Raw genomic sequence first — 19,421 nt, forward strand, 5'->3', positions numbered from 1 at the left:
GTAGAATTACTTTTTGAAACATAGGAAGGTGATGTTTTAGCAAATATAATTAATAAACATGTGTAGTAGAATAAACATACACATTCTTTCAATAAGATTAACATGGTATATAGCTAGATTGTAATTAATTTGTAACAGACGCGAGATGGACAATCGTAACAGAAGTAATGTAACAGACATCATTTTGGAACTCATAGGCTTGACTTTGGCATATAAATATGTTTTTATTACATCTCAGAAAATTAAAGTTATTTTTTAACATATCATTCATTAAAGATTACATGTTTTGTGACCTGATGGTAAAAAAAGAAATGGTTTTAGGTGAATAAGTTCATGTCCCCATTTCAGTACCCATAAGCGTGGAATCACTCATATATATTCTCATATAGTAACTCATATCATGTCATATAGTATGCTCCTATATACAGTGTCTCCTGCTGATTATGTCACGCTGTGGTTTAAGGTTTTGCTTATGTATGAACATGATCTGAATGTTGGCCATGAGCAGCCTCGTAGCCTCACACAAGTCAAGCTCAGTGCTTCTGAGAACTGAAGTCGTTGTGTCGACTGATACAATAGCACACTGTTAACATACAAGAGTATTTGTTGTATTGCGAAATCTCAGAGTTGTTTTATTTTGTGCGCTCAGTTTGGTGTAAGTGCAGCTGGGAGACCTACACTATTGTTTCTCAAGCTGATGTAAAAGCAACTTAGTCATCACTTTGTATTGTTTACTGTCAGTGTGTTTCAAAACATTAACATAAAACAGGCAATGTCATGTCTAGAGAGCCCTGTGATTGTTTTTCAGCATCTTTTGAATAGTGGAGGACCTCACGTGCAACGTCACAATGGAACTGCATGGAAACAGCAGGCTTCAAGATGGGTATCAGTATCTGACTGGTAATGAATATGACCACATTCCTGCAGCACATGGTGATGGATCAGGATCTTTTGGAGTGAAGGTACAGGTGCAGGGTATACAGGGCCAACCTTATGTGGTACTAAATGGACAAAATAAGTTGTCACAACCTCCTGTCTACCCAGATGTCTTTTTTATGGCTCAGTCTAGACCAGAGTATGTTTCAACCATGAATGGCAAAGGTTTAAGCATCCAAAGGCATTTAATGGATTACAGGTCAATGAGTCAGTTGCAGATACCTCCTTCAGAATTTCAGCTGTCTCCTAACACCCCATCCTCTCCGTTGCTAAACTGCCAGAGACACCCTGCACTTCTCAGACCCTATGATCCCAGAAGCAACAACTTGGACCTACATAACTCTCCCATCCATATTAAGACTAAGTCTAACCCTGACTTAAATCAGTTCAGTATAAACACTTTACCTGGTTATGCATCCAATGTAATGGTGAAAAGAGCCAAAATCCCTCTGCCTGGTACAGGAAGAGGACAACCCGAAGATGACCTAGATTCTGGACACTCAGCAGAAAGTGTACCTTGCCGCCAATCTCACATCATCTGCAGGCTGTCCGTACCTTACTCTGGTGAGGACAATGGACATTCCTCAAGTAGGGTCAGTAGAGTTAGACATAGAAACCAGGTGGATCCCCAACAGAGAAAACAATCACAAAGTGCAGGCGCATCTTGTTCTGGCCACTCTTCCAGGACAAGTCCGGTATCTGCAAGAGGGCAAGGGATGGGAGAAGGGCTGGCTCCACCAACCTCATCTATTGGCTGTGTGTCTCAAAGTGACAGTCTTCCAAAGCTGAGGACAGGAGAGAATATTTATGAAGCAGATATAAGAACTCTAACTGCAGCAGAGTTTGAAGGACCGAGGAACGAATGGATGTCACCAAGATTAGGAAGAGTTAATTGTAGATTTGATAGAGGAAATCCAACCAGATGTCTTCAGCAAAATGGTGGCCATTCAAGCCCCAAAAGGGAGGCCCAGGTAAAGTCTTGACCAAATAATAATAATAAACAGTTATTCCATGAAATCGAGTCGTACATGAACTGATAGCTGATGAGGCACGTAGCACCGAGTTGGCTATAAGCCATGTACAACGAGATTGAGTGGAATAACTTATTATATCCACATTCACTGGATTTTAAGAAACCGAGCCGTTTTATTTTTTGCAAATTTGATAAATAAAAACTTTATACAAAACATCTGACAAAATCATTTCCACTTAGAACGTCAACAAACTGGCAAAATGCCAGTAGCAATTTGTGAAAAATGCTATAAGAATAATTCTTGAAAATAAAAAAAGATATGTTTTTACCATCAAATACTTTTATTCCATATTTTGTTGCCTTTTTTTTAGTATTTTTTGGGGTTTTCTTTTTCTTCTTCTTCTTAGGGTTTTTTGGCAGTTGGCAAGGTGCATTACCGCCACCGACTGGACTGGAGTGTGGAACAGGCGATATTGGGGGGGACCAATATTCTTTTAGCAATTTCTGTTTCTTTTAAATACTTGATAATTTTTGGGGTTTTGTTTATGAGTAGAGTTTTTATTTCGTCCTTGGTTGGTTCAGCAACACGCACCGCCATTTTATTTTTCTCTACTCACGGTCTGTGAGCTGATGTCCTAGTAGTAGAGTAGCCAATCAGAGTGCACAATTGCTCATATCCAGTGAATGTGGATAGAATAATTTTTGTTATTCATTTCATGACTGTCTGTGAATTGGTTACTTGTGCAAATTAGTATGCTTATTAAACATCACTTGGCCTAGGGGAATCACTATTTTGTAAAGAAAAAAACTCTATAGAGTTTTTCTATCTTGTATGTAAAAACAGTCCCTGTGAACATGTGTATGTATTTAAGGTTACCCCTGATATTTTGAAAGGACAGCAGGAGCTTGTGGACCAGCCATATGAAGATGTGACTAAACTAGCACTGTTCAACTACCTCAAAGAAGGGTATGAACAAACATTATAAATAATATTAGTCACAGTACTCTGTATTAGGGAGGAGATTTCAAAACAGTATCATGTGGCTATTTTGTGAAACTGTCCTATTACTAATCATTTGACGATAAAAGTTAAGGCGAGACCTGGTTTTGCATAGCTATAGATAACGTGTTGTTGTTTCAGCTGGCTGGACTGAAAAGTCCCCGGCTTTTCATAGTGGGAATTTCAAGCCAAAGTCTGACAAGATTATCTTCCTAATATTAAAATGATCTATAGAATGCAATTGAGTTTCTCAAACCAGATGTTCATTTACAAACCTTGAACCAAATTCCCCTCAAGTAGTAACAGGCAGTTTGTGGGGTGATCAAAAAGCTAAATATGATATGTTGTAATAACATTGTAATGCAAAACCATGTTGTTGCACCTTGATCCATAGGAGTGGTGAGGGAGATGAGATCATCAGGCAGAAGGTAAATGTACTGTTTGACAAGATCCAGATGTTGAAGTCATGTGCTGTGCAGAATGTGGAGGAGGTGAGGGATCTTGTCACTGGCAGATCAGTACTCTTTAATACAAACATGAGTAATATTTGTGTGGTTTCTTTGGCTTGGTTTTCGATCATAAATTAGAAACATTTGGTGTTTGCTTCTGATGCAAAACAAATGTTGCACAAAACTTTTATGTTCGTGAGTTCTTTGTTCAGAGTTTGAGAGTGAATTGCTTTGTGTTTAGCTGTCTGACTCCGTGGCGAAGGTGAAAGAGCTCCAGGAGAGAAAAGAGGCACTGGAAAGCCAGGTTACTCAGCTAAAGCAGCAACTGGAGGATGAAATTAAGGTAATAAAGGTGAATAAATGTACAGTGGTGCTTGAAAGTTTGTGAGCCCTTTAGAATTGTCTATATTTTGCATAAATATGACCTAAAACATCATCAGATTTTCACACAAGTCCTAAAAGTAGATAAAGAGAACCCAGTTAAACAAATGAGACACAAATATTATACTTGGTCATTTATTTCTTGAGGAAAATGATCCAATATTACATATCTGTGAGTGGCAAAAGTATGTGAACCTCTTGGATTAGCAGTTAATCTGAAAATGAAATTAGAGTCAGGTGTTTTCAATCAGTGGGATGACAATCAGGTGAGAGTGGGCACCCTGTTTTATTTAAAGAACAGAGATCTATCAAAGTCTCATCTTCACAACACGTTTGTGGAAGTGTATCATGGCATCACTGTTTTATTCTATCCAGTCACTGGATTTTGAGAAACAGAGCGTTATTATTTTCATCTTTTGCAAATTCAATAAATAAAAACTTCATACAGAACATCCGACAAAATCATTTCCGCTTAGTGAGCACGTGATAAATTGCATACATGTGTAATTTTAATGCTGAAAGATGAAGAATGTAAACAAACCAGTGAAATGACTAACAATTTGTGAAAAATGCTATAATAATTATTGAAAAATAAAAAAAAGTGTTCTTACTATTAAATACTTTCATTCCATATTTTGTTGCTTTTTTTGTATTTTTTGGGATTTTGTTTTCAAGTCGAGTTTTTATTTCGTTCTCGGTTGGTTCAGCAATACGCGCCGCCATTTTGTTTTTCTCTACTCACGGTGTATGAGCTGATAACCTAGTAGTAGAGTAGCCAATTAGAGCGCGCGATTGCTCATATCCAGTGAATGTGGATAGAGTAAATATTTTTATACTTGCATTCACAGAACAGAGAAAGTCTGTCAGAGGCAAGTGGGAAGACTTCAGAGGAACTGAAAAGACTGCAGGAGAAGTTGAGCAGGAGTGAGCAGGCGCAAGTCTCACTCCGTCAGCAACTCACTGACATGGAGAAAGAGTTGCAAGTTTCAATAGAAACGTAAGCTACTTTTATCTTACAGAAATAGCAGCATGGGGCCTACTAGATCAAGATCTCGAACCAAACTTATTTTGAAGCTTTTTTCAAGAATGAAAAGTTACAGATTGACAAAATCATACTCATCTCATCTCATTATCTCTAGCCGCTTTATCCTGTTCTACAGGGTCTCAGGCAAGCTGGAGCCTATCCCAGCTGACTATGGGCGAAAGGCGGGGTACACCCTGGACAAGTCGCCAGGTCATCACAGGGCTGACACATAGACACAGACAACCATTCACACTCACATTCACACCTACGGTCAATTTAGACAAAATCATACTGTACAGTTAATTAATTGTTTCATACAATAGCTTCCATGCTTCTGGTATAGACGGTATTCTAGTGAACACACTGATATTGCTTATTGTGGGATTCTGTGTGTGTTTCTGTGGTGTAGAGTACTGCAGATCAAAAGGGAGCGAGAACGGAGTCGGGCAGAGGCAAAGAATCTGCAGCAGCAGCTCTCAGACATGCATGATGTACTGGACAACACTAAGAGCACAGAGCTCAAGGAGAGAGACACCATCCTACAGGTGAGAAACACTGCTGAAGCAACAAGTGCATATAATCCTTTTGCAGTTAATTGAATTGTATGCACAGTATTCCACAATAGAGGACTTGCAACCACGTGATCAAAACGTGCTACGCCATGAGCGGCCGCCATGATGGTGGATATACAAAGCAACTAGGATGGCAGCCACTGAAATTGTGTGTCTAAACGATGCTGAATTTTCTCAGTATTACCATGATTTGAACGATCGAGCGAAGATTCGCTACAAAGAGAAGATAGATATGTGGTTTTGACCCATATTATTTAAATAAGTCAGACTTTTCTGAAGATAAGACGCTTCTACCGACCATCGAGTACCCAGATATCATGTTCTATCTGGTTTGGCAGACTTCGTGGGTTGACAACTCTCAAATGAAGGCTTATAAGTCCATGGAAGCTTATAACTTGTCTCTGGATGGGTAAATGCCTTATTAATTAAACCAGTTATAAAAATGGGTGTCCGGTGATGGACAGGGTAAAGGACTGTATAAGAGGGACACTGGATCGGGTATACAGCAAGCTACACAGGCTGTCCGGTTAGAACAGGAATTAATGGATGTCCACTCACGAGAAACCGTGTAAACCGTGGTTTTACTAGAAAACAGAATAAAATACAAATACAACAAGACATGAGCAATAATATACACACAAGCAATAATGTAAATAATGACAATGATATAAATACAAATACACATCGCATTAAATATATATTAACGCAAATGAATAATAACTATATACAATGTAATACAAATGTAAAACACACAAATGAATACTATATAAGTAAAACAATGTAAAGCCCAATGAATGCTATTTACACCCCATAATAAATAACACAACACACTAGATACTGATTATATACACGATATGTACACAATATGTACAATGTGTACAACGTACATGGCGGATGAGGATAGCTGCCTACAGCAGCTATCATTACCAAGGTGCGTGGTGCAACTGCTTACAGCGAGTCACACCTGCATGAAGACACAGAGTGTGTCGGCTGAATGAAGGGGAGCGTGGCTCCTTTAAGCGCTGCCCCGCGCTGTGTTGCGCATAGAAGGTTAGAATATGTGGCGCGGTTATGAACTGTACATACCACCACTACACTCCCAACACGGCAATGGCTAATAATGAAATGTGCTCCCGTAACAAACCGTGGACGAGAAAACAAGCGCTATCATTACATGGCTACTGAACAGAACAGAACAAACACGTAAGAAAATAGACAGACACAGGATGAGAGAAAAGGAGAAGAAATACTCGCTAGCCTTACCGCTACATGTAACAGTTACAGATAACGAGTACACACATAACACAGTAGCTACGCAACAATAAACAACTTACATTCAAGGACGCACGGAATGCTCACACGGCACAAATGATGGACGTTGGATCCTGACACGTCCGCGATAGAAAGATAGAAAGCACGAAAGAAATGAAACCGAGGGAGAAAGAGAGAAACGGATCCAAATGTTCACTGATGAGAAGCAGGTGTTGCATGGAGTCCCCGTCTGTTGTGTGCCGTGTTTTCCTCGATGTTTGTGCGCATCTTATATAGTCCACGCAGCACAGTGTGATGGACAGTGGCGCCAGGGTGTCTGAAGTTGGCGTGTGATGGACAGTGGCGCCAGGGTGTCTGAAGTTGGCGTGTGATGGACAGTGGCGCCAGGGTGTCTGAAGTTGGCATGTTGTAACATGCCCTGACAACTAACGAGTTGGGAGCCACTATGTCTGACAAGGGTGCCTGTTTACTACTTTTAAAGGTCAAAATAATTAAGACCTGGCACCGCAATTCTGAACAGCCGCCCCCAACTTTGTGGAACAAAGTTGTGTCCATGATGTCAGGCAGAGGTGTCCTGAGGGAGTGAAGGGAGTCTCACCAGGCGTGAGACTGGGCGTGTGTAGGTCCGGTCCTTGACCTGCACCTGTGCAGTACGTACCCTGCCATCTGCTCCAGGGATGACAGCAGTGACCTTGCCCACAGGCCACAGGGCACGTGGGAGTTGAGGGTCGACAATCATCACGATGCTGTCAACGATGAGGTCCTCCCGGTCTCGTTGCCACTTGGAGCGGGTTTGAAGAGAGGGCAGGTAGTTCCTGATGAACTTAGCCCAGAATTGGTCCGCAAGGGCCTGGCACTGTCTCCACCTGCGCCTGCTCAGGATGTCGGAGTCGGTGTAGACCACTTGTGGTATGGAGGGGTCGTGCCGCCCCATCAGCAGCATGTTTGGAGTGATGGGATCTGGATCTGCGATGTCTGACGAGGTGTAACCCAAGGGCTTGGAGTTGATGATGCTTTCCACCTCGATCAGCACTGTCCTCAACACCTCCTCAGTGACTGTCTGTGCATCGAGTGTAGTGTGTAGGGCAGCTTTGATGGAACGGATCTCCCGTTCCCAGGAACCACCGAAGTGCGGAGCATGTGGAGGATTGAACTTGAAGTCAATCTGTTGACTGGCTAAGTGGGACTGTAGCTCTGGGCTGAGGGCTTTGAACGTCTCCTGCAGTTCAGACTGACCCCCTCTGAAATTGGTGCCTTGGTCGGAGAGCAGCTCATGTGGTTTCCCTCGGCGTGCGATAAAGCGCCGCAGGGCCATCAAGAAAGCATCAGTGTCCATGCTGGTGAGGAGGTCTAGATGCACTGCATGGATTGTCAGGCACTTGAAAACGATGCCCCACCGTTTCTCAGTGCGTCGGCCGATTTTGATGAGGTACGGCCCGAAACAATCCATTCCAGTGGAATAGAAGGCTGGCTTGTGCAAGCGCAGACTTGATGGTGGCAAGTCAGCCATTCTGGGGATCACTGGTGTGCCTCGCCACTTCTGACACTCTGGACAGCTGTGCTGATGTTTCTTGACAGCCGCTCTCCCACGCACGATCCAGTACCGCCGGCGCAGCTCAGCAAACACTCGCTCTGGTCCTGGGTGCGCCAGGTGGCTGTCGAAGTCTCGGATGATGAGCTGTGTGATGGGGTGCTGAGGGTCAAGCAGGATGGGGTGTAGAGTCTCCTCCTCAACCGTGTCACACCTGCGCAGACGACCTCCGACCCGGATCAGCTGTGTCTCAGCGTCGTACTCCGGGGACGATGTGAGGATCCTGCTGTCAGTGGAGACTGGCTTCCCCGCTGAGAGCAGGGTGAGGTCTTCGGGGAAGGAGTCACTCTGTGCCTTCCTGAGGAGTGCCATCTCCGCTTGCCTGTAGTCCTCAGCTGTGATGGCGGGTGTGGCCGCCCCGTGACGCGCTCTGACTGTGGCCTCCAGCAGCTCTGGATATTGACTGAAGTTCCCTGCATCAGGCAACGCAGGGTCAGAGGTCACGGTGATGTGGCCGCAGAACTGGGACTTCCGCAGCTCAGTGGCGTCCTGCAGCAGCTCCACTGATGGTGACGGTGCACTGATGAACAGGCACGCTGGGGTGGAAGACCGCTGCTTGACAGCCTTGGCAGGGCCTTGAAGTGTCCACCCAAGGCGTGTCTTCAGGGCAATGGGTCCACCTGGTGGGCCTATGTGCACAGGCTCGATGGGGATGAGGAGGTCTGGGTAGTCAGACCCAATGAGGAGCAGCGGACGGGCCTGAGTAAAGGAGTGAAGAGGCAGCCCTCTGAGGTGGCGGTAGGTCTTTTGGAGAGCCTCAACTGGGTGTGAATGAGGGGACAGTCCCAGTTCGGGTGATGTGAAGGCCCGCTGTATCTTGTACCGCTGCTGCGGTTGACTGAGGGATGACACAGAGAAGGACACTGACCTCCCCGGCACCGTTCTGATGTCATGACGGATGGTGCGGAGGGCCAGATTCTCACTCTGTCCTTTGAGGCCAAGCTGCTGCGCTGCTTGGGGGAGGAGCATGGTGCGCTCTGACCCGTCATCGAGGATGGCGTAGGTCTCCATCTTCTTGCCCCCGTGATGAAGGAGCACCTTCACCATCTTCAGCAGCACACAACTACCTCTCCGTGCTGGGTCGAGGTAGTAGGTGGATGGCTGGCTGGGTGAAGACAGTGTCGCAGTCTCTGGCCTGCTTTGTGCATTCACCTCATGCAGTACCTCGAGGTGCCGGCGATTGCACTTCGGGCACCGTGCCTTGAGGTAGCACTGAGCTGCTTGATGGTCACGTCCACACCTCCAGCACTTCTTCCCGGTCTTGATCCACTGGAGCCTTGGTTCCAGTGACATACTCTTGAACGCAGTGCACTGGTTGAAGTAGTGCTCCGTGCTGTTGCAGAAGGGGCAGTACTTCTTTGGAGGCTCCACCTTGGCGGGTGTACGTGGAGCTGACTTTGATGGCTGCTGAGCTGACTTGGCTGGGGGGTGCAGGAAAGGGTGAGGATGACGTGAATGAATGACCCCGTGGCAGATTCATGCTCCTCAGGTGCTCTGTCAGCTCTGCCGTCAGTGGTGTTGGCAGATGGGGAGCTCCTCCGTGTGGCGGTGTGGACGTCGCTGCCTCAGCTCCTGCGATGTGTGGCCGAGGTAGAGGTGACGACTGCTCTGCCACCGGGGCGCGGCGATGTCCACTGGTTGAGTCAGCAGGGCTGTATGCTCTGTCATGCTGCAGTGGTGATGATAGGACTGCTGGGGGGGTTCCAGGCGTGACGGCTGGAACCTGGATGTCCCTCGCTGGAGTGCGTGGAGGTGATGCATAGTGTTGTTGTTGCAACAGGTACTGCACATCCCGCTGCAGCTGCCGATTGTCCTCCCGTATCTGCTGAAGGGCGAGGAGGATAGCTGCTGACGTGTCCAGGGGAGTCTGCCCAGCAGGGGGAGTGTGTGATGGCTCCCGGGGCCTGCTGTCTCCCACATGGGAAGAATCATCCTGGGTGTGTGCGCCGTCCTGTGGCAGCCGTCGCTGAGCCTGGGTCACCACGTAGTCATCCAGGTGCCTGGGGTGGTGGTGCTCACGGCGAGGACGGGCACTGCCATCATGAGTGGACATCCTGACTGTGTAGAATGCTGTATCCGGCTCGAAGGACCATATAAAAATGGGTGTCCGGTGATGGACAGGGTAAAGGACTGTATAAGAGGGACACTGGATCGGGTATACAGCAAGCTACACAGGCTGTCCGGTTAGAACAGGAATTAATGGATGTCCACTCACGAGAAACCGTGTAAACCGTGGTTTTACTAGAAAACAGAATAAAATACAAATACAACAAGACATGAGCAATAATATACACACAAGCAATAATGTAAATAATGACAATGATATAAATACAAATACACATCGCATTAAATATATATTAACGCAAATGAATAATAACTATATACAATGTAATACAAATGTAAAACACACAAATGAATACTATATAAGTAAAACAATGTAAAGCCCAATGAATGCTATTTACACCCCATAATAAATAACACAACACACTAGATACTGATTATATACACGATATGTACACAATATGTACAATGTGTACAACGTACATGGCGGATGAGGATAGCTGCCTACAGCAGCTATCATTACCAAGGTGCGTGGTGCAACTGCTTACAGCGAGTCACACCTGCATGAAGACACAGAGTGTGTCGGCTGAATGAAGGGGAGCGTGGCTCCTTTAAGCGCTGCCCCGCGCTGTGTTGCGCATAGAAGGTTAGAATATGTGGCGCGGTTATGAACTGTACATACCACCACTACACTCCCAACACGGCAATGGCTAATAATGAAATGTGCTCCCGTAACAAACCGTGGACGAGAAAACAAGCGCTATCATTACATGGCTACTGAACAGAACAGAACAAACACGTAAGAAAATAGACAGACACAGGATGAGAGAAAAGGAGAAGAAATACTCGCTAGCCTTACCGCTACATGTAACAGTTACAGATAACGAGTACACACATAACACAGTAGCTACGCAACAATAAACAACTTACATTCAAGGACGCACGGAATGCTCACACGGCACAAATGATGGACGTTGGATCCTGACACGTCCGCGATAGAAAGATAGAAAGCACGAAAGAAATGAAACCGAGGGAGAAAGAGAGAAACGGATCCAAATGTTCACTGATGAGAAGCAGGTGTTGCATGGAGTCCCCGTCTGTTGTGTGCCGTGTTTTCCTCGATGTTTGTGCGCATCTTATATAGTCCACGCAGCACAGTGTGATGGACAGTGGCGCCAGGGTGTCTGAAGTTGGCGTGTGATGGACAGTGGCGCCAGGGTGTCTGAAGTTGGCGTGTGATGGACAGTGGCGCCAGGGTGTCTGAAGTTGGCATGTTGTAACATGCCCTGACAACTAACGAGTTGGGAGCCACTATGTCTGACAAGGGTGCCTGTTTACTACTTTTAAAGGTCAAAATAATTAAGACCTGGCACCGCAATTCTGAACACCAGTCAATGATGACAAAGCAGTTGTACTTGCAAGGGTAAGGTAGTGAAATTTTGACAAGTCTCTAGCTTTATGGCTCACAAATCACATTTCAATTTATTTCAGGTCAACCACTCTAAAAACAATTTTATAATTATAAAATTATAACAATGACGAGTGAACCACGACACGAGAACGCTCATTTTATAGCCAGATTCTAGCAACACGAAATAAAATTCTTCCATGATATGACTGAGAAAGCTTTTGAATCTCACTTGAGATAAAATGATTACTGCAAACACGAGCTGTTTTGGTTTTAGCCTCTGTTAGATCAGCCCTGATGTTGTTCAGCCATGCTCGTCTCCTCTCCATACTTAGCCTCAGAGTTTCCTCGCCCTCTTTCCGAATCACGGACAGAATTCTAAAAAAAATCGGAACGTGCCATGGTCACGAGTACTGTCGTGACCACAACCATATACAGCACAAAGATATGACCTAGCTAAAAGAACACTTAAAGCAGCGGAAAAACAGAGTTGCGCATGCGTGACTATGTTTTGTATGGAATGTCGCTTGATATTTGTATGTTCACCAACATGGCCGACATCCGGGTTTCTATTTTGCTTTGACGTCACTTGTAAGTCAGGGATAGAGCTAATTTTATTCTTACAATCTTTCATCTTCAGAAGGGAGACTGGAAATTAATCCAATGTTGCACATAATGATAAGAAACATTCTCTCTCTCTCTTTCAAACACACACACACCCATTCAGGAGCTGGCTAATTTGCGCGTGGAGTTCCAGGAGCTGCAGCAGGTGCACGAGGAACAGGAGGATGTGCTGTCCTGGAAGGAGAGGGAGCTCATAGCCATAAAGGGTGCGCTTCAGGAAGAGATTTCAACCCATGCTAAAGAGGTGGAAACACTGAAGGAGCAACACAAGGAGATGGTTCAGAAGCTACTCAAGGCCAAAGATGAAGTTAAAGAGGCAAGTGGAAATAATCTGGATCAGCTAGTTTACACTTAAATGGTGATTACATCCAATTGGAACTGTATTATACATTTTCATTACCAATAAGAACAGATGTTTTCATCATCTCCATGTTCAAGACCACTCTGCTCCACCCTTGACTCTCATATTCCAGTCTTAACAGAGGCCATCTGCACACTTGAGTTCTGTGAAAATTGCATTTCTCTGCATATGACATACTTCCATCCATCCATTTTGGCATATCACTACAGTGACGTGGCCATTCTGACGGCTTCAGCCATCAAAGTCTCTAGGGAACATTACAGTAGTGGTTTCCCGTTGCCTTCTACTGAATTATTATAGAGGTTTTCTCCTCTCAACCATTCACATGCACACACACACACACACACACACACACACACACACACACACGGACAATTTAGAGCCACCAATTATCCTAACCTGCAGGTCTTTGGACTGTGAGGGAAACCGGAGCACCCGGAGGAAACCCACGCAGACACAGGGAGAACATGCAAACTCCACACAGAAAGGCCCCTGTCGGCCGCTGGGCTCGAACCCAGAACCTTCGTGCTGTGAGGCGACAGTGCTAACCACTACACCACCGTGCCAGCATATGATATACTTGTATATCCAAATTGATACAGATATGTTTTTACTTATCTTGCCTTCTTGCAAAGATCATGTTGGATAAGGAACCAGTTTAACAAACACCATGATAAAACTGGTCAACCAGACTAAATATGCCCAAAACCTTACTAGCTGCTATAAGTGTGTTTTCTCACAAAATGAATGTCAAGTTGTTGGATAGCGACGTACCATAACAAAATGCCAAAAAAGCAGAATCAGTTCAGCTCAGCATCAGCTATCAAAATGTCTGTGATGCTCCTGTGGCACAGAGGGAATGGGAACTTTAAATGCAATTTCTCCCTTTTTACTTACGGGGCAAATAGAATTTTAAATGCTATGGTTTATGGTTGATATAAATGCAAAATAGAAATATTTCAGTAAAGGAAAGCCTGTAGTTTTTAGAATTGTCTGAAGGTTTTTCCCATATCAACACACATACAAGAGAGGAGAAATAAGGGTATGTTCCAGTTCTTAAAATCACCTTTTGTTCAATATTTACCAAGACAATCATTTTAACACTTCATTTTTTTCCCCTCTCAGGTTGAAATAATCTAAAAATACTGTAATGTCATGAAATAGAATTTTAAGAATGATTTAGTATATTTTAACTTGAAAATAGCACAATTTTATGCCGAAAGACAAATTTTTAGGTTCCACAAAAACATCAAATTGAATACTTTTTGAAAACACCACTGATATCTGAAAGTGTCAGAAAGGAACTCTGTGTATTCTTTGGCTTTGAATTAGCATGCTATCAGTAACCCATATTTCTCCCATTCAGAATGTGGCAGCTTTGGCTCAGAAGAAAAAGGATGTGGAGACTGAGCAGAAGAAAAGTCACGCCCAGGTTCAAGAGCTCAGCCTGGCTAAAGAGCAGCTCCTTGGCCAGGTCCGTAGTCTGGAAACCCAAATCACCACCCTCAACAACATCATCCAACAGTCAAAAAATCAGGAGAAACAGCTTCGAGAACACCTGGACAAGCTGATGGTAAGGGCCTCCCCCATAAGGGAGCAAAACATTTGGGTAAAACTACAACCCCGATTCCAAAAAAGTTGGGACAAAGTACAAATTGTAAATAAAAATGGAATGCAATAATTTACAAATCTCAAAAACTGATGTTGTATTCACAATAGAATATAGACAACATATCAAATGTCGAAAGTGAGACATTTTGAAATTTCATGCCAAATATTGGCTCATTTGAAATTTCATGACAGCAACACATCTCAAAAAAGTTGGGACAGGGGCAATAAGAGGCTGGAAAAGTTAAAGGTACAAAAAAGGAACAGCTGGAGGACCAAATTGCAACTCATTAGGTCAATTGGCAATAGGTCATTAACATGACTGGGTATAAAAAGAGCATCTTGGAGTGGCAGCGGCTCTCAGAAGTAAAGATGGGAAGAAGATCACCAATCCCCCTAATTCTGCGCCGACAAATAGCGGAGCAATATCAGAAAGGAGTTCGACAGTGTAAAATTGCAAAGAGTTTGAACAGATCATCATCTACAGTGCATAATATCATCAAAAGATTCAGAGAATCTGGAAGAATCTCTGTGCGTAAGGGTCAAGGCCGGAAAACCATACTGGGTGCCCGTGATCTTCGGGCCCTTAGACGGCACTGCATCACATACAGGCATGCTTCTGTATTGGAAATCACAAAATGGGCTCAGGAATATTTCCAGAGAACATTATCTGTGAACACAATTCACCGTGCCATCCGCCGTTGCCAGCTAAAACTCTGTAGCTCAAAGAAGTTGTCGTATCTAAACATGATCCAGAAGTGCAGAAGTCTTCTCTGGGCCAAGGCTCATTTAAAATGGACTGTGGCAAAGTGGAAAACTGTTCTGTGGTCAGACGAATCAAAATTTGAAGTTCTTTATGGAAATCAGGGACGCTGTGTCATTCGGACTAAAGAGGAGAAGGACAACCCAAGTTGTTATCAGCGTTCAGTTCAGAAGCCTGCATCTCTGATGGTATGGGGTTGCATTAGTGCGTGTGGCATGGGCAGCTTACACATCTGGAAAGACACCATCAATGCTGAAAGGTATATCCAGGTTCTAGAGCAACATATGCTCCCATCCAGACGACATCTCTTTCAGGGAAGACCTTGCATTTTCCAACATGACAATGCCAAATGCCATACTGCATCAATTACAGCATCATGGCTGCGTAGAAGAAGGGTCCGGGTACTGAACTGGCCAGCCTGCAGTCCAGATCTTTCACCCATAGAAAACATTTGGCGCATCATAAAACGGAAGATACGACAAAAAAGACCTAAGACAGTTGAGCAACTAGAATCCTACATTAGACAAGAATGGGTTAACATTCCTATCCCTAAACTTGAGCAACTTGTCTCCTCAGTCCCCAGATGTTTACAGACTGTTGTAAAGAGAAAAGGAGATGTCTCACAGTGGTAAACATGGCCTTGTCCCAACTTTTTTGAGATGTGTTGTTGTCATGAAATTTAAAGTCACCTAATTTTTCTCTTTAAATGATAAATTTTCTCAGTTTAAACATTTGATATGTCATCTATGTTCTATTCTGAATAAAATATGGAATGTTGAAACTTCCACATCATTGCATTCCGTTCTTATTTACAATTTGTACTTTGTCCCAACTTTTTTGGAATCGGGGTTGTAGAGAATCACAGTGAACAGAATGCTATGTAGTGGATAATATTACTCCTGCATTACTTAAATATTTGCACATCATTTTAAACTCAGTTGTTGGTCCTTTATCCTCCATTTTGTAGTACTGTCAATTTTTTTTGGTGAAAATTTGATTCTTTTATATGATTTCCCATTAATTTATGTTATGTCTCAATTTCAACATTTTAACATTAATGTGGTGACTAGGAGGAGAAGCAGAGACTTGAAGAGGAGTTTTCTGAGGTAAGACAGCAAGAAGAGGACATGTGTGGTGCTAACAGGGCTCTGACTCGACACCTGGAGGACACACAGGTCAGTAGATCACATTTCTAGAGTAGTAAATGTAAAATAACAGTAAATAAGTGAGCAAATATATAGATTCAACTTCCTTATTTGGCCATTAGAAATACTGACGTGTCTATTACTGATATGCCAATAACATTGTACTTCCACATTTCTACCATGATCATGGGAGATAATCAGTTCGTTATCCCCTGCTGGCTGAAAGGCCCGAAGGGGGATTATGTTGTGGCGATGTCTGTCTGTCCCTCCCAGGAAGAGTACTCACCTTCTGAAATCAACTCAATTTTTGGAGGAATTTCACGAAACTTGGCAAAAGGCATCGTTATGTCGGTAATACACAGTTATTTTGTTCAATTCGGTCGCATTTTACCAGAGTTGTGGCCCTTGATTAACAACCTTGTACTTTCACAATTTCATGAAGGTGTGCGTGCCTTCTGACATCAACTCCTCTCACAATTTTTGGACAAATTTCTTGAAGTTTGGCAAAAGGCCTTGTTATATGACAGTAATACGCATATCACGATTTAATTTCGTTTGTGAAAATTTTACCAGATTTGACCCTTGATTAAATAACTTGTAATTTGACAATTTCATGAGGGTGTACATTCTTCTGAAATCAACTTCTCTCACAATTTGTGGAGGAATTTCACCAAACTTGTCAAAAAGCTTTGTTATATGACAGTTATACGCATATTGAAATTTTGTTTAATTTGGGCAAATTTTTACCAGAGTTATACCCTTGATTATTAACAAACTTGTACGTTGGCAGTTTCATCAAGGTGTGCTTGCTTTCTGAAATCAACTTCTCTTGCAATTTTTATCCCCCTTACTGGCCGAAAGGCCTGAAGGGGGATTATGTCATGGCGATGTCCGTCTGTCCGTCCATCCTATATATCACTAATACGCATATTGCAATTTCGTTCAATTCAGTTGCATTTTACCAGAGTTATGGCTTTGTTGCCAGCAGGGGATACTCTGCTCTCAGAGCACTTTTATTGCATATGTAGTGTATAATTAGACCACAGCACTGCTGAATTCTCATATCTGATTTGTCAGAAGTTGAGCAAATATTTTTAACAGCAGCTCTGTTAGTAGTGTCTGCTGCAAGGTAAAGCACATTTTAAGGCACATACAGTATTCCTCATTCATGCGGACTTGTATGGAGCACACCCCATATAATATACGAGGCTGTCTTATAATAGTGGAGCTCCTTTTAAGCGAGCCCCATACTCTAAATATGAGCTTAGCAGAGCCCCAAATGTAAGAGAATATAGTAATGCATCAACCTGATTTTTGATGGCTTTTGACTGTACATACGTGTAGCACCACAGGAAACCTGATCGTAAGTACAAGTCAACATCTCAAATCACTTGACCCCCGGACAATAAAATATGCATCTTTATTGACATAAGATAGACAGGTTATCAAGCACTTTTTTAAAATTTGCTTTTTAAAAAAACCAACATGGGATTATTTACTCACACATTTTACAGAAAATATTCATGACAGTTTCATATTAAATGAGTTAAAACAGTTTTATTAGTCCACTAGCTTGTTGGACACTTGACAGTTTTTGTCATGTAAAGGCGAGAGACGGATATAAGCACAGGAAGAGTTTTATTGAAAAACACTAACAAACATCCAAAAAGTAGATGAAGTCAGAGTCAAAAAACAGGCAGTGGTCAAGTGAAGCACAGACAATACTCAGTTGAAAAACACAAAAAGGGAAATGATAACCAGTCAAAACCAGAAAAGCGATGCAAAATATACCGTTTTTGTAAAGTCTGTGTGTTACTGAGAGTCCTGATATGTTTGTGCTGTGATTGAGCTCTAATCAGGAACCGGTGCATGGTAATTAGTCCTAAATGAGTGCGCACACTTCACAGTCTGCAGCAGTGTGTTCCGAGCTCCAACGCATGTGGGTGTGAAAGCTGTAATCAGACAACTGTTTGACATATCAAGTTTGATATTGGATGGGAACTAAACAGTAATGATGTAAAGTGAAAGAGCTTGTTCACTGTTGTCCACCAGGCACCCAGCAGAGTCACACCATAATAAATGTTGTGGCATTGTTTCTGGCACATGACATGTGGTGTCAAAGAAATGAATAAATATGTATTTGTAACTGTGATGCGTATCTCATTATTGGTGTCACGGTCACAAGACAATGCAGCAATTTACTGATGAGAAATACACTACACCAGGAGTTCTCAACCTTTTCTGCTTTGAGGCCCACCTATTCATACTTGTAACAAGTCAGGGCCCGTTAAAAAATATCCCCAATTATTTTGGCTCATCTATTCTATTAGAAACTAATAATCTATTGTAAAGTATATTAACGGGATATATCATCACTCCCTGTTACAGATGGGAGCCCGGGAATTAAATAAATACAATAAAAATAAACTGTTTAATTGTAGGTATTGTATTTAAAACTGTATAGATGTGCCAGAAGCCAACATAAAACCATGCATGCAGGGCATTCTAATCAAAAGGGATTAATGATCCAAAAGTGGAGTCTGGTCCATTAACACAAGAACTTATTGCCATGTTTGTGTTCAGCAAACAAGCAAGTTATTCAAACCAAGACGTACACTCAAAAGAAGTGGATCTAGAGAACCACTCAATGCAATAAATCCTTCTCTGTTAGCGTGTAAGGATCTTTTCTATGAAAGAAATTTACTCGCTAAATTTGGCATTAGTAGAATAAATTTTGATCCTATTGTAGCCAAAGACAATAGTTATGCATACTATTAATTAACTTAATGTGAAAATAATTAACAGAATCAACAGATAAGGTTTTTTTTAAGATCGTGTATATTTTGTCATATATATAAAAAAAAAAAACAACACCACACACACAGGTTGTAAGTCAGCCTATGTTAAATGAACGTAAGTATATTGTGATGTGTAATGATATTGTAATCAGGGCTTTGAACCGGTTCAAGGAACGAAAACGAAAACCGGGAACTTTTTCTATTTCACATGGAACAGAAACGAAACCAGAAACTTTATTATTTTTTATGTTCCGGAACAGAAACGCTTATTAAAAATAATGGTAACCGGTTAATACCGGTTTTTATTTCGTTCCTCAAAGTTTCCGTAGCCTACAAATAAAAAAGCCATTCTTCTCCTGCGCAAGTTTCTATGACCCGCTGGGGTTCACTTCCTGTGTGACGTTCGCTGATTGAATGGAGAGCGCGGGAAGGTGGACTACTATCACGTCTCCATT

The 19,421-nt window shown here is 42.8% G+C and overlaps 1 protein-coding gene across 6 annotated transcripts in view; it reads left to right on the plus strand.

Moving 5' to 3' along the window:
- LOC132881762 (cingulin-like protein 1) overlaps positions 1-19,421 on the plus strand; it is a 42,390-nt gene that overhangs the window by 2,271 nt on the left and 20,698 nt on the right. For 2 of the 6 annotated variants that reach the window (XM_060914608.1, XM_060914607.1), the window contains exons 2-10: positions 809-1,907; positions 2,782-2,876; positions 3,304-3,400; positions 3,600-3,710; positions 4,588-4,736; positions 5,173-5,308; positions 12,395-12,607; positions 14,019-14,225; positions 16,094-16,198. In XM_060914608.1, the coding sequence (XP_060770591.1) occupies positions 849-1,907; positions 2,782-2,876; positions 3,304-3,400; positions 3,600-3,710; positions 4,588-4,736; positions 5,173-5,308; positions 12,395-12,607; positions 14,019-14,225; positions 16,094-16,198 (2,172 nt within the window). In that variant the 5' untranslated portion in view covers positions 809-848. Of the gene's footprint in view, positions 1-785; positions 1,908-2,781; positions 2,877-3,303; positions 3,401-3,599; positions 3,711-4,587; positions 4,737-5,172; positions 5,309-12,394; positions 12,608-14,018; positions 14,226-16,093; positions 16,199-19,421 lie in introns of those variants that run through there. The other 4 variants (XM_060914613.1, XM_060914610.1, XM_060914611.1 and 1 more) reach the window with 4 other exon arrangements.

The sequence above is a fragment of the Neoarius graeffei genome, chromosome 2 (assembly GCF_027579695.1).
Source record: "Neoarius graeffei isolate fNeoGra1 chromosome 2, fNeoGra1.pri, whole genome shotgun sequence".
NCBI classification, from domain to species: Eukaryota; Metazoa; Chordata; class Actinopteri; order Siluriformes; family Ariidae; genus Neoarius; species Neoarius graeffei.